At 38.3% G+C, this 14,255-nt stretch overlaps 1 protein-coding gene across 2 annotated transcripts in view; it reads left to right on the top strand.

Moving 5' to 3' along the window:
- The window catches only part of LOC131938265 (uncharacterized), an 83,034-nt gene that overhangs the window by 67,352 nt on the left and 1,427 nt on the right, over positions 1 to 14,255 (top strand). For both annotated transcript variants that reach the window (XM_059296219.1, XM_059296220.1), the window contains exons 5-11: positions 4,441 to 4,513; positions 5,940 to 6,227; positions 6,752 to 6,846; positions 7,311 to 7,391; positions 12,610 to 12,810; positions 13,190 to 13,374; positions 13,790 to 13,941. In XM_059296219.1, the coding sequence (XP_059152202.1) occupies positions 4,441 to 4,513; positions 5,940 to 6,227; positions 6,752 to 6,846; positions 7,311 to 7,391; positions 12,610 to 12,810; positions 13,190 to 13,374; positions 13,790 to 13,941 (1,075 nt within the window). The remainder of the gene's footprint in view (positions 1 to 4,440; positions 4,514 to 5,939; positions 6,228 to 6,751; positions 6,847 to 7,310; positions 7,392 to 12,609; positions 12,811 to 13,189; positions 13,375 to 13,789; positions 13,942 to 14,255) is intronic.

The raw sequence follows: 14,255 nt of genomic DNA, 5'->3' as shown, positions 1-14,255 counted from the left end.
CCTGGCGCCCAAACATCCAACCCTCGACCCTGGCGCCCAAACATCCAACCCTCGACCCTGGCGCCCAAACATCCAACCCTCGACCCTGGCGCCCAAACATCCAACCCTCACCCTGGCGCCTCAACATCCAACCATCACCCTTGCGCATCAACATCCAACCCTCGACCCTGGCGCCCAAACATCCAACCCTCGACCCTGGCGCCCAAACATCCAACCCTCGACCCTGGCGCCCAAACATCCAACCCTCGACCCTGGCGCCCAAACATCCAACCCTCGACCCTGGCGCCCAAACATCCAACCCTCTACCCTGGCGCCCAAACATCCAACCCTCGACCCTGGCGCCCAAACATCCAACCCTCGACCCTGGCGCCCAAACATCCAACCCTCGAACCTGGCGCCCAAACATCCAACCCTCACCCTGGCGCCTCAACATCCAACCATCACCCTTGCGCATCAACATCCAACCCTCGACCCTGGCGCCCAAACATCCAACCCTCGACCCTGGCGCCCAAACATCCAACCCTCGACCCTGGCGCCCAAACATCCAACCCTCGACCCTGGCGCCTCAACATCCAACCCTCGACCCTGGCGCCCAAACATCCAACCCTCGGCCCTGGCGCCCAAACATCCAACCCTCGACCCTGGCGCCCAAACATCCAACCCTCGGCCCTGGCGCCCAAACATCCAACCCTCGACCCTGGCGCCCAAACATCCAACCCTCGACCCTGGCGCCTCAACATCCAACCCTCGACCCTGGCGCCCAAACATCCAACCCTCGACCCTGGCGCCCAAACATCCAACCCTCGACCCTGGCGCCCAAACATCCAACCCTCGGCCCTGGCACCTCAACATCCAACCATCACCCTTGCGCATCAACATCCAACCCTCACCCTGGCGCCTCAACATCCAACCATCACCCTTGCGCATCAACATCCAACCCCCGACCCGGCGCCCCAACATCCAACTCTTACCTCTGCTCCCAAAAACCAGTGGCGTAGCGATGGGGGGGGGGGGGGGGGGGCAGGGGGGTACATATGTCCCCGGGCGCCGACCTTAGGGGGCGCCAAAATGGGTTGTAAAAACAAATGAAAATGTAATTTTAGCTGCATTTTTGCATTATAAACAGTTTGAGGGGGGGTGCAAATCAAAAGTTTGAGGGGGGGTTGTAAATCAAATTTGCTCCCGAGGGGGGCGCCAAATTGAAAGGTTGTCCCCGGGCGCCTGGAAGGGTCGCTACGCCTCTGCCAAAAACCCAACCCTCTCGTAGGCGCCCCTTCAACCAACCCTCACCTTGATGCCCCAACAACCAACCCTCACCTTGATGCCCCAACAACCAACCCTCACCTTGATGCCCCAACAACCAACCCTCACCTTGATGCCCCAACAACCAACCCTCACCTTGATCCCCCAACAACCAACTCTCACCTTGATCCCCCAACAACCAACCCTCACCTTGATGCCCCAACAACCAACCCTCACCTTGATGCCCCAACAACCAACCCTCACCTTGATGCCCCAACAACCAACCCTCACCTTGATGCCCCAACAACCAACCCTCACCTTGATGCCCCAACAACCAACCCTCACCTTGATGCCCCAACAACCAACCCTCACCTTGATGCCCAACAACCAACCCTCACCTTGATGCCCCAACAACCAACCCTCACCTTGATGCCCCAACAACCAACCCTCACCTTGATGCCCCAACAACCAACCCTCACCTTGATGCCCCAACAACCAACCCTCACCTTGATGCCCCAACATCCAACCCTCACCTTGATGCCCCAACAACCAACCCTCACCTTGATGCCCCAACAACCAACCCTCACCTTGATGCCCCAACAACCAACCCTCACCTTGATGCCCCAACAACCAACCCTCACCTTGATGCCCCAACAACCAACCCTCACCTTGATGCCCCAACAACCAACCCTCACCTTGATGCCCAACAACCAACCCTCACCTTGATGCCCCAACAACCAACCCTCACCTTGATCCCCCAACAACCAACCCTCACCTTGATGCCCCAACAACCAACCCTCACCTTGATGCCCCAACAACCAACCCTCACCTTGATGCCCCAACAACCAACCCTCACCTTGATGCCCCAACAACCAACCCTCCCCCAAACCCCCTACAACCAACCCTCACCCCAGCGGCCTAACGCCCAACCCCTCCACTACTTAGATCTAGCTCGCGTGCGACCAAATAAAAATCTGGATATTGATTAGCCACCAGCCCGCCGCCGGCATCCAAACCTTCCTAGTTGCCGAGTCAGGAGTTTTAAAAAACTTTTTCTTCCATAGGTTTTTTTTTATAGGGAAGAAGAGCGGGATCGACGTCTTAGTAATAAAAAAAATGGTGGTGTGGGGAGTAGGGTGAGGCGAAGGAATTATCAGAGAACAAAAAATAAAAATTAATAACACCGTGGAGATGGTATTTGAGATATAAAAATTGGTTGTTGGGGAGGGAGGTGTGTGAATTACGTGAGTACAAAAAAAGCAGGTGTGATATAATTCCTCGAAAATAAAAAAAAATTGGGGTTGGGGATTGTTTGAGAATGTTTAAAAATGGATAGTGTAAGCGGTAAACGGAAAAAAAGTCACAGGAAAAAAAAACACAGAAAAAAAGTCACAGTTTTTGCTAGGAAAAAAAGTCACAGAAAAAAAGTCACAGTGGAAAAAATTTTTTGGAAAAAAAGTCACAGAAATAAAGTCACAGAAAAAAAGTCACAAAAATATTTTTAGAAATATTTTTTTTATTTGTTAAGAATTGTAAAATTTTGTATGTTTCTTGTTGTGGGTTGTATTTTTTTATAGCATAAATTATTTATAGACGTTAAAAGCATTATGGTTTATAACAATTGTAAGTAAAAATACTCTAATATAATTTACACAACAATCTCAACTTTTGTTACGTATTTAGTTAAAAACGCGGTAGAAAATTTAACTATAAAAAAAATTTAGGCACATTTCGCCGTAGGCTATTCTCTGGTCGGCCTCTCCTCAGTAGGCATTGTCCGAACATATTTTGTGTTGTTGACGTCATGCGTCAATGACAGCATTTGAACATTGTCGGCTTTCTTTTTTTATCCTAAGTGTTGTTATGTAATGAGCGCGATAAATGTGGGCAGTAAAGGTGGTTGAACTAAACATCTAAACATAACTATTGTGGCCATGAGTTGAGGGCAGCAAGTCAGACGAACTTACCATTTCACGGTAATTTAATGTTGGTATTTTAAAAAAAAACAGGATTAAAACCGTGGACTTTGGAGCATTCTATTAAACGCTACTAATCTTAAGTTTAAAATAATTACAATCTACATACTTCATACTAAATATTTTTAGATGAATTATAAAAATTCCTATGCGTATACAGCCTACACACATTACATTTAATTAATCCTAAGTTAATTTGCACTCTCTGAATATTTAATACATAAAAGTATTAACAAGTATCATGCAAATATATATTTGTGACTTTTTTTCCTGTGACTTTTTTTCCTGTGACTTTTTTTCCTGTGACTTTTTTTCTGTGTTTTTTTTTCCTGTGTTTTTTTTTCCTGTGACTTTTTTTCCTACAATCAGTGTAAGCACGTGTAGCCCTATCTGTCTAGCTTGAAATACATTTCAAAATACAAAATACATTTGAAAATACAATTATTAAACATAGGAAATAATTAATTATAATTTAAACATTTCTAACTCATATGTTAAAAATATAATTATTAAACATAGGATATAATTATTTATAATTTAAACATTTCAAATTCATAAGTTGAAAATAATTTGGACCCTACCAACTGCACATGTTCACATAAAATTTTAAAATCATGAGTTATCATTTTTTTCCCACGTTTTCTTTAACTTGCTTTCGCGTCTGTTTGGCTCTCCAATCAAATCTTGCGATCGAAATTTCGGGCACTTCCTACAAACTCTCCACAAGCTCCCTAATAAAAGTCAATAGTATTAGAAACTGTAAGAAAATCACGGCGCCCCACGTTTTTGATCGCTTATAGTAGAGTGATCGCTTGCATTATTGTGATGTATAACATTTATTTTCTACTTTTTAGTTCAATCAGAAAACGTGGGTTTTTTTAAACTTTTTTAATGATTATTAAAACAAAAATATAGCAGATGTGCGACTAGTTGTAATCAACTTTTTAAAAATGGTTAAGTGTGTAACTAGATGGTACTGTGACCAGCTTTGTCCTGAATTCTAGGCTAATTGCTAATTGACCTAATTTTAAATTGTGGATGTGCTGTAACACAGGTCCTGTGTTTTTTTATTTAAACTTTTTTTAAAATGTCGTGTTATGGATTAGGCTTGTGCAATTAATGTGTGATAACAGTATTTTCAGTTAGAAATTCTAATTGATTTCAAATCTAAAAACCTTTTTGACTCATGAAATAACCCAAACTTTGCCCACTGTTTTTCCAGAAACGCAATGAAGACAAGAGATTGAAGGATGAAAGGCTGGCCTCTTTACAGACCCAATTTAAAAAATCAATAGGTCAGTTGTAGGTTGTAGAATTAAAACCAGTCAAGCCTAGCCCATACTTTAAATAAAACATTATGTTATCTAATGGCATATTCTATTGCTTTGACCCCCAACATACACAACACACACACACACACATATATATTATATATATATATATATATATATATATATATATATAGGCTTACACACACACATACATCCATACATACATACAAACGTGCCCTCTTTTCTTATGGAACAGACTGCTTGAATGAACACAATTGGTAAAGCTGCTTGTTGCTGCCCACACCTCTCTTGCCTTTGCTAATGCATCAAACTGTGGAGAAAACAGTTTGTTGCTTCAATGACCATACTACAGTTGCTGTTAAGATGCTACAAGAATATAATGCTAATGTATAGACCTTCCCAGTGCCGGCGCCAGGTTATTTAGCGCCCTCAACAAAACTTATTAAGACGCCCCCACCCCCTGCAGCAATTTTTTTCGGGCCCCAAAACTATATATATATATATATATATAAGTAGACTCTAAATTTTAAATTAAACCATTTAACCTATTTCATGATAGGCTGAAACTCATTTCTGGTCTGAAATAATCCAGTTTTAAAATATCTCATTTATGCCCGCCAAAAATTATGAATTTCAAAATAGAGAAAACAAGACTTTTAAGCCCTATTAAAAATCAAAACTTCATGTGTATTACAACGTTGCGTCAAACCCTAGAGCGATCACTTAACATTAAATTAGATAATCCTTAAAGATTTAGAGTAAATACAATAATTATCTCATTAACAGAGGCGTGTCTTGGGGAGGGCGGATGGGGTGGCCGCCCTGGCACCATTCCAAAGGGGGGTGCCAAACATGGTAGATAATATAAAAAGCTTATTACTTAATTATATACAGTCGAAATAAAGAATATAGACTTAGCATTATGGATTAATTTAATTGTTTTCTACATCAACTGTGTAGGACCATAAAGAAAAAGGCAAATTATATGGTAAAAAGCGCCCAGACCTTTCTAAATGAGGGAGGGGGGGGGCATTTTCACCAACTCGAATAACTAAATATAGGCCTAATTTGAAGATGTGGCGCAAAATTGATAGTTCGTCCTGGGCACCGAAATTAATCGCTACGCCTTTGAAGTTTACCCTTTAGTTTCTACAATATAATGAAAGTTATTAATTTTTAGGTACTTTTTAATAATAGCGATTACCCATTTTAGCGCCCCTTTATGGATAGCGCCTAGGCAACCACCTAGTTCGCCTTATAGGTAGTTCTGGCCTTGGACCTTCCAAATAAATCTTGAGAAAACCATAGAAATACTTTCCCCACTAAATGGTGGAGGGAACTCTACAAGGGGTAAATTGGAATTAAATATTTTTTAATTAGAATTATTATATACTCTAATATATCAAATACCTGTTGTTTTGTTTTTCAGATTCAGAACGCAAATCAAAACAAAATCAGACAAATGTCCACCACACCCCTGACAAGGTTGAAAGTAAGCAGAGGGTTTCTGAGGAAAAAAACTCCTCTATTGGGCCTGCAGCTTCATCTAAAGCTACTCTAACTGTCAGGGAACACCGAGAGGAACATGAGGGTCAAATGGAGCAACTCAACCACACGTCTGCTCATGGCAGCCAATCAGCTCAAGGTCCCAGCCTCCACACCAACTCAAGGTCAGAAAGGAGAAAGTTAGCTAACTCTGTTTTCCAAAATTTGCAAGGTAAATATTTATGTAAAAAATAAGACATAGATTCTCTGTATGTAAAATATTTTATGTAAAATATGTATGTAAAATATGTATGTAAAATATGATATCTTTGGTTTAAGCTGGCAGAGACTTTGATACCACATTGTAGCTGTGTTAAAAACAGTTTTAGTTATTTTGTATTTACTTGCTACCTCAAAGTTTAAACAATATTTTAAAATAAAATTTAAACCATAAAAATTAATTTTGTAAACCTTTACAAATGAATTTCCTGGGACATTCTGCAATCTAAAATAATTTTTATGTAGTTTACCAATTAAATTAGCCATTAGACCAAAAACAAAATGGTGCCTCGGCCTTTGACTATATATCTCAAGGTTTTCAAAGTTGTAATGACTTTTACTTAACATTTCTATGTGTGTGTACTTAACAAAGTTTTTTTTATCAACTTTGCTGTCCTATTTAAAAATCACTGATTTAAGAAAAGAGGAAATTATTTTCTCTAATGCATTACAGTTCAGCACTCATTTTTCCCATAGGTCATTTGGGTGCAGAGCACATTTGGACACAACTGCGTTCAGATTCCATAAACAAACTCGAAAAAGCGGACCAGTTGTTCCCAAAAACATTGAAGGTAATTTTTTAATTGTTACTCTTAATGAATTTTCTCAGATTAATTTGTAGAAGTTTATTAGAATAATGAAAGAGATACATAAAAATGGCAATGGTCAGCCCTGTTATATTAGTATTACCAATTGTAAAACATGCAGTCTATTTTATTTAAAAGATTTTCTATCCTTGCATCCCATGAAACCAAGATGTATAGTTGAAGAAAGCAATTTTAGCACAGAACTAGATCTCTCAGCTAAATATGTTGTTTGTATTGAAATAAAAGGCTCTTGTGCCCAATATACTGTAATCCATATAACAATACATCTCGAGAGTGATACATCTCTAGAATACATTATTTTCTGTATACAGAACTTCAGTTGATTGGGTTTTCATTTATTTTTTAATGTTTAGCTTTCATGCTAGTAAGGGGATGGAAACTATGATCAAATGCTGCTCTGACATATATCTAAACCTTTAATCTGATAGGATGCTTTTAGTGCACATGTCAGAGAAGGCATCACAAAACACAAGAAACCAGTGTTCCGTAACTTTACAATCAATGATGATGTAAGTACTCATTTGTGGTGGATTAAATGCTTTAGAATGATGTTTAGGTCAGGGTAATTGCTTGGGGTGTGTTTTTTGTCAGACACTTGCTAGCAGGGCTTCCATGTCCCCTCTCCAACTCTTCTTTCATCAGATGGTCTCCGGCCAGACAAAGGAGCCATCAGTGTAACTGTGTAAATATATTGATGAAACTGTATTAATTTTGTTTAGATATATGCACTAGTACATTTAGGGGAGCTCGTTCCTTGTTTATTTAAACAGGAATTTCTAAAATATTACCTGAGCTGGGTTGCATTAAGTATATTGATCAATGATTTTTAAATAAAAAAATTACTGCAAAATATTACTGAAACTGCAAAAATACTGATGTTCCGCTTCTGATCAGTGTTTCTTCCAGACTTTTTTCTCCGGGGGGGCACTTGAAATCTTCGGGGGGCGGTAAACTTTCTTCGGGGGGGCGGACACTGTAAAAAGTATATATTTTCTATATAAATTATATAAATTTCATTACATTCGGGGGGGCGGTAAAAATTTTTCGGGGGGGGGGGGGGCGAACCCCCCGAAGAGATGCCTGGAAGAAACTCTGCTTCTGATGATTATAATATAGAAAGATACACACTGGTTAAATGTTGATAGATTAGCAATACATTTAAATAAGTTCATTATTTAATTTTATGGTCTTGATATTTTAGAAGTTAACACACTGTATTTCTTAGTTGATTAAGTAGGCCTAATACAATAGTTAGGTACATCTATTTGCTAATAGATCTTTGCTAATAGCAAATTAGCTATTTGCTATTTTGTAAATTATGTATGAAGAATGTTGTATTGTAGCCTACTGAAATATATATTTTCTCTTTAAAATTATTTTTGCTCAATTTGGCAAATCGTATAAAATATTTTAGTGAACCCATATATGCAAATAACTGGCCTTTCCGGTTTTGTTTCTCTTCGGTACCACGCCGTAGGGCCTAGGCCTATCTCCTGTGTCTAATACTAACGTGGCGTGTGGGAAAAAAAAACGTTACTAGATTTCTAGCATGGGGACAAATCTTCGGATGAAATATTTTCCTAATCATTACTTTATTATGAATTGTTTTAAATTAAACAGTCATTTAAACGAGGCAGAACTAGAATCTAAATGTGTTTGTATAAAAAGTAAAAGGTAAGCGGTTTTTTGTTTTCAGAGATCTTTCTAGAATCTAGCCAGTTTTTGTTAGATCTGGGAGAAAAATGCGAGCCGCGTAGGGTAGGACCTGTAAACTACATGTGGAATTGCGGGAGTTTCAACAACAGCTCGAAATAAGCGCACTGTATTTTCAGAGAATTAACTTTATTGCTTTTTTCGGTTAATTGCTTATACCAGTCTCCGGGATTTGACTACATCCGGCATCGGCCAATGAAATACGCGCTTTCTAAGCGTTTTGGTAAGGCGTGACGTCATCAGCGCGGTGTGTCAAAACTGCGGTTTTGAAGCCTAAATTTAATTTATAGTTCAAATCGCAACGCGTTTTTTCAAAATGAGGGAAAAATGACCCTTTTTAAAAATGGAGATAGTCGTTTTTTTCAATGATGACGCCACAAAATCTCAAAATATTGCCGTCCGAAAAAGCAATCATTGTTAAATATTTGCCTTTTCGTGCATTAATATTTTGTCAAGTCTACCAAAACGCTTATAAAGTGCGTGTTTCATCGGCCGATGCCGAAAGTATGTAAATAATACAAAGAAAACAGACAATAAATTTATTTTGATCATATTTTATTGCGTATTGTAGTAAACGAGCAAACAAAGTTATCAACAGCACACCGCAGAGAGTTGCGCGGCACGTGTTCCAAATTAGGTCAAAGCACGGATCTAGGCTAGCCCGCGCAGCTAAATGCCAAAATATAATTTCTTAACGTAAAGTACGGTAAAGCGACAAAGCAACGTTAACTTTATAGACACGGGTGTTAAATGGCTGTCCCTGCAGGGTTTTAAATTTGCATTATCTAGAACGTGGGGATATTGGTAGATCTGTTATTTATTTTCAACTGTAACCGATCGATGGCTAAGTGGTCAAGGCGGGAAAATGAGGTCACGTGATGTCTCAAAAGTTTAGATGGACACCCGACATCTAAATCTAGTATTTCGATGAAAAGCGGCTTAGCGGCTGAATTTATTGATTAAACGCTTTGATGGAGGTATAGATAATAGATAATTAATAAAAAGAAAAAAAATATCCTACTTACAAAATACGACATCATATCCATGCAGAAAAAATTATTCCAACGCCATTTATGAATATTAATTAGATCTGCAATTTTATCACCACATGACCCTCGAAGGCTCAGACGTGTAGGTCTAGGGCTCTAGGTGTAACACACATTCGGCCCGGGATGTTAATAGTAATAATATATTTTATTGGTTTGGGGCCTATGCCTAATTAGTTGGCCCTGACATAAGGATAACCTATTTAAAATATTATTTGTAAATGAAAGTGGGTAAGGGTTAAGAAAATGTGAACACATTTTGTTTTATGTATGGCTATACGTTTAACAAGAAACATGTTTGAAAAGGAGGGCATTTATTTTTAAAATTTGATGAGTGCTGTGTGTTTTTTATTCTCACCTACTTAAAGTGACGTAAGCAAATTTGCATATGGCCTTGACCTTGTACTGCTTTGTAAAGATTCTCAAGCACCAAAAAAGGCCTGATTTATGTTATTAATACGAAAAAAGAAAATACATGGACATATTTATAACCACGATTATCTACGCGGTCAAACGATTTTTGTTACATTTTATTGGGATTGGAATTTAATAATCAATATACACGCAGTGGTCATGGAAAGTTTAAAAGATGTCACTTTTTTGACGAAGTTTACCTCCTCCTCCCCACAGTTTACAATAAAAATAGCGACCCCCCCACCCCCCGTCTCTGAAATGTGACGATGTTTATGGACGATTCCTATGTCCCACGTAGAAGGGGGGGGGGGAATTAGTAAAATATATGTATGTTCTATAAAGTATTATAGATCGTTGTCTATTATGTTCGGGTCGGGGAGGGGTGGTAGGCTGTTTAAAAAATAATACTGTTTACAAATATCTCAGACCTGGCCACGCTTGGTGTGGGGGGGGGGGGGGGGGGGTGTGTGTATCCAACCCCCCCCCCCCCCCCCCCACAAAGTACAGAATAAAAATTACCCCTACCCCCCCCCCCCACAAAGTACAGAATAAAAATTAAATGTTGACCATTGTAAATAATCACTGGATTAACATAATTAATTAATTTGGTCATGATAATATTTAAGTTTAAGAAGTCTTTTCAAGACAAAAAAAAACTTTAAAAAAAAACACACCTTATAATATAAACGAACCCACAAGTGCATTAACGAAGTAATTAGCATAATTAACATATTGTAATTAAGCTAATTAATTAATTAGCACTAATGATAATGAAGGGAGATAGTTTTTTTTTGTTATGGCACCTCTCCAAATCTTATTATTTTCATAATCACTATGCAAAAAGTATTTATGTTACAAAAACTACACATCTCTGTTCTCTCGGTGCCTAGCGCGACCTATTTAGGCCAAAGTGAGTTTGTTTATGTTGACGTTTTATTTTTAGACTTCACGGTACAATGCAGATCATTGGCCGGAAGAACATATTGTCAGACACTGGTATAAGTAATCATCGCTTTTTTCCATCAGAGAAAGTTTCTATCAAAAACGAATCAAAATTGCCACTGAAAAAATTTTATGCTGAATAAAGGACAATTTCATGCTGACTTTCTTTTACTGGTGGAAAAAACATTTGAAATCCTTTCAGCCGATCCATTTTTCTACCCATATATTGGAATGGTCGTACCTTCCACTTCTGCTTAAATTGTTTGGCCGATGCTAGCCGAAAATAAAAACGCATGCGCAATGGAGAGAAACTACGACTTGCCATTGCTGCGATGTTTTCGATGGTACTGGGCATACGTGTGTTTACAACCGCAGAAACCTAGCCATAGGTCACTGCGCATGCGCAGAGCTATCTTTTGCAGACTAAATGGAGACGGGGAGAAAAATCTTCCGAGTAGTCACTTTGTAACTGTTTTTACAAATGAATGCCATACTGGCCTGCTTCATTTCTGGAATGTGTAATAGTCCACGCCGTGTAAACTTACTGTGTCGTTGTAAAGGTGCTACAGCTATGAGGACTCAGTTTAAAAAAATTCATTCCTCTCAATTTTACCCCCTATTTTTTGTAATTTCATAAAGCTTTTCAGAAGTTGAGCTGGTTGTGATCTACGACACAAGACAGCCCAGGTTATTTTGAATTTTAACTCTTGGAACTAAATACTGTTGTAGAACGATTAGGCCTATACATACCCCTGTCCAATAATAGACTTCCATAAAATAGGTGTGCTGGGTTGTTAGTATTGTAATCTCGACTAATTTTAGGGTTAGGTGCATGGTAGGACCAGGGTTGGGGTTAGGGACAGGGTTAGCGTTGACATTAGCCAGCCACGTGTGTATTTAGTTCACTACCAGTAACCTAACACTCCTGTTTTAAAGAAGATTCTATAGTCGGACACTGGTATAAAAATTCCCCCAAATTTTGTTTTTAAATAAAGTAGGCCTAAAATGTGGGCCTGTTTATTTTTGTAATCTACTGGTCATTTAAGCCTAAGCATAATTTATTAACTTGAGGCCAATAACAATTTTTCTTTTTTAGAAAAAATATTCTTTCATTACAGCTTATAGGAATGTGTGACCATAGGCCAAAATTAATGCTCGGTCCAAATAGCGACCTGGGCTATTGGACCCGGGTCCGAATAGTCACTTCAATTGTTAAATAGTCTTTCTATTAAGCGTGGATATCTAGTACTGGGTAGTAGTAGAGACTTGGGTAAGAGATAATAATTTAAATATTAATCCCCAAACTCATTGTAGAGCAGGCTAAGTGAGAAATATTGTAAGTCTACAAGATAGGCTTGAGAGGCCCATTAGCACTAAGCATTTTGTGTGATGTGATTTATTAGGGTGTATAATTTTAACTAGTGACCTTGATATGATGAATATTAAATTGTGTCCAGACCTCTTAATACTTGTGTAGATAAAACTTGAGTATTTCTGATCTGGTCACTAGTGTTTATGCTTAAATAAGTATGCTCAAATAAAAATCTTCGTAATGTTGCAATGTTTAATATGGTTGCTACTGTATAAATATCAAGCTTTTTTTTGCCATCAGGTACCTGACTTAAAACTTCTTATGGATCAATCCTTGCTGAGGAGTATTAGAACAACACGTCACAAAACAGAGCTGATGTTTCGCTCGTCGCAGACCAACAAAGACAGGACAAAGATCTTGATGTACAATAGTACTTGGCCAGATGTTGCAGAGGGAGAGAGCATATCTAAATACCTTATACCTATAGATGTTTCTACCTATGTAAGGCTTTTACTTGCATTAGCAGCTAATTATGTTGCTGTGGGAGTTATATAGCACGGTTTTTAATATATATTTTTATTAAATAATGTGGCCTTATATGATGATCTTAAAAAGTGTCCAGACCTCTAAATTATCATGTAGATACCCCATTGAGTCTTTCTGATTTGGTCACCATTGTTAAAGTTTGTTTGGATCAAAGTGTCTAGTTGCATTGGAGAGTGTAGTATATCTATGTTTTTTATTTTGTTAATGTACTTGCCAAATAGTTAATCCCACATATTTAAACAGTTAATATCTGGGTACAGTTCATCAGTAAAAGCTTATCAACATTAATTGTTGGCTTTTTTGTAGACCAATGTTCTTTGTTTTGTATCAAAAGGATGGTGCCCAAAGTGAGCAATCTTACAAAAAATGGATTACAAGGGCAGCGATGTTAGATGCCCCTCAAGATGAAAAATGTGCTACTTTAGAAAGATACTCAACTCCAGTCTTGGGCTCTGTGGACAATATGGCTGATCATCTTCACAATGTGTGGAGTTCTGCAAACAGAAGGAAAGAGCCTAGGTACGGTTATTCTAAGTTCCCGGCAAGGTCACATAATGTGCCTAATTCAATTTAGTGAACTACTAATTCTCGATCTTATCAGCAAATTTAACGATACGTTAACACAGGTGACATTTGTGAACGGCTTCTAAACTGTTACTGATTAAATATAAGTATGCAGCACATTCAGTGTATAAAATAAATAAAAGGTAGTATTTAATATAACCTACTTTATCTACCACATTGCACTTTTTTAATCCATGATAAAAAAAAAAAATTTTAATATTTCAAATGGCATTAGTTAAAACAATAAGTTTGGAAAACTTATTTTAATATACACTTTAAGAATATTACACTATGGCGATGTAAGTGTTCCACTAGTCCGGCTGTCCGCCACATACAGAATTGAGCTTTATACATTATTATTTTTCTGCAGGTACCATTTTTTAACTGAAAAAGAAGCCACTGTTAAAGGATCATTTTTTAACAAGGGTAAAGATAATCAACACATTGTCCGTCAAAATCAAATGCAGTTACCAAGCCTTCAACAAGACTCATCAGAAAAAGTTTTTGAAGCACAGTTATCTAGTGAGTATTTTATGAAACACCTCACCATGTTGAGCTTTTGTTTGTTTGTTTTTTACTTTACATGGACACAGAGGTGCCACTTTTGAAAGCTTGACTGGAAATGATGCACTTAATTAAATCAGTGTCTTGACCTCTGATATATGTTGAAGATACCATTCGAGTTATCTGATCTAGTCATTCTTTTTTGTTAGCATTTTCATGTGGTTTGTTTGTTTCTTGGCAGTTGCTAGTTAACTAATTTTTACTGACGTGGTCCAGTACAGAATAAATGAGTGGGTGTTTTTTTATTTTTTAAATAGTTTCAGTATTTTAAT

Source organism: Physella acuta, unplaced genomic scaffold, assembly GCF_028476545.2.
Source record: "Physella acuta isolate Inbredline_101_S28 unplaced genomic scaffold, ASM2847654v3 ptg000240l, whole genome shotgun sequence".
Lineage (NCBI taxonomy): Eukaryota > Metazoa > Mollusca > Gastropoda > Physidae > Physella > Physella acuta.
This window is presented reverse-complemented; position numbering and strand designations above follow the sequence as displayed.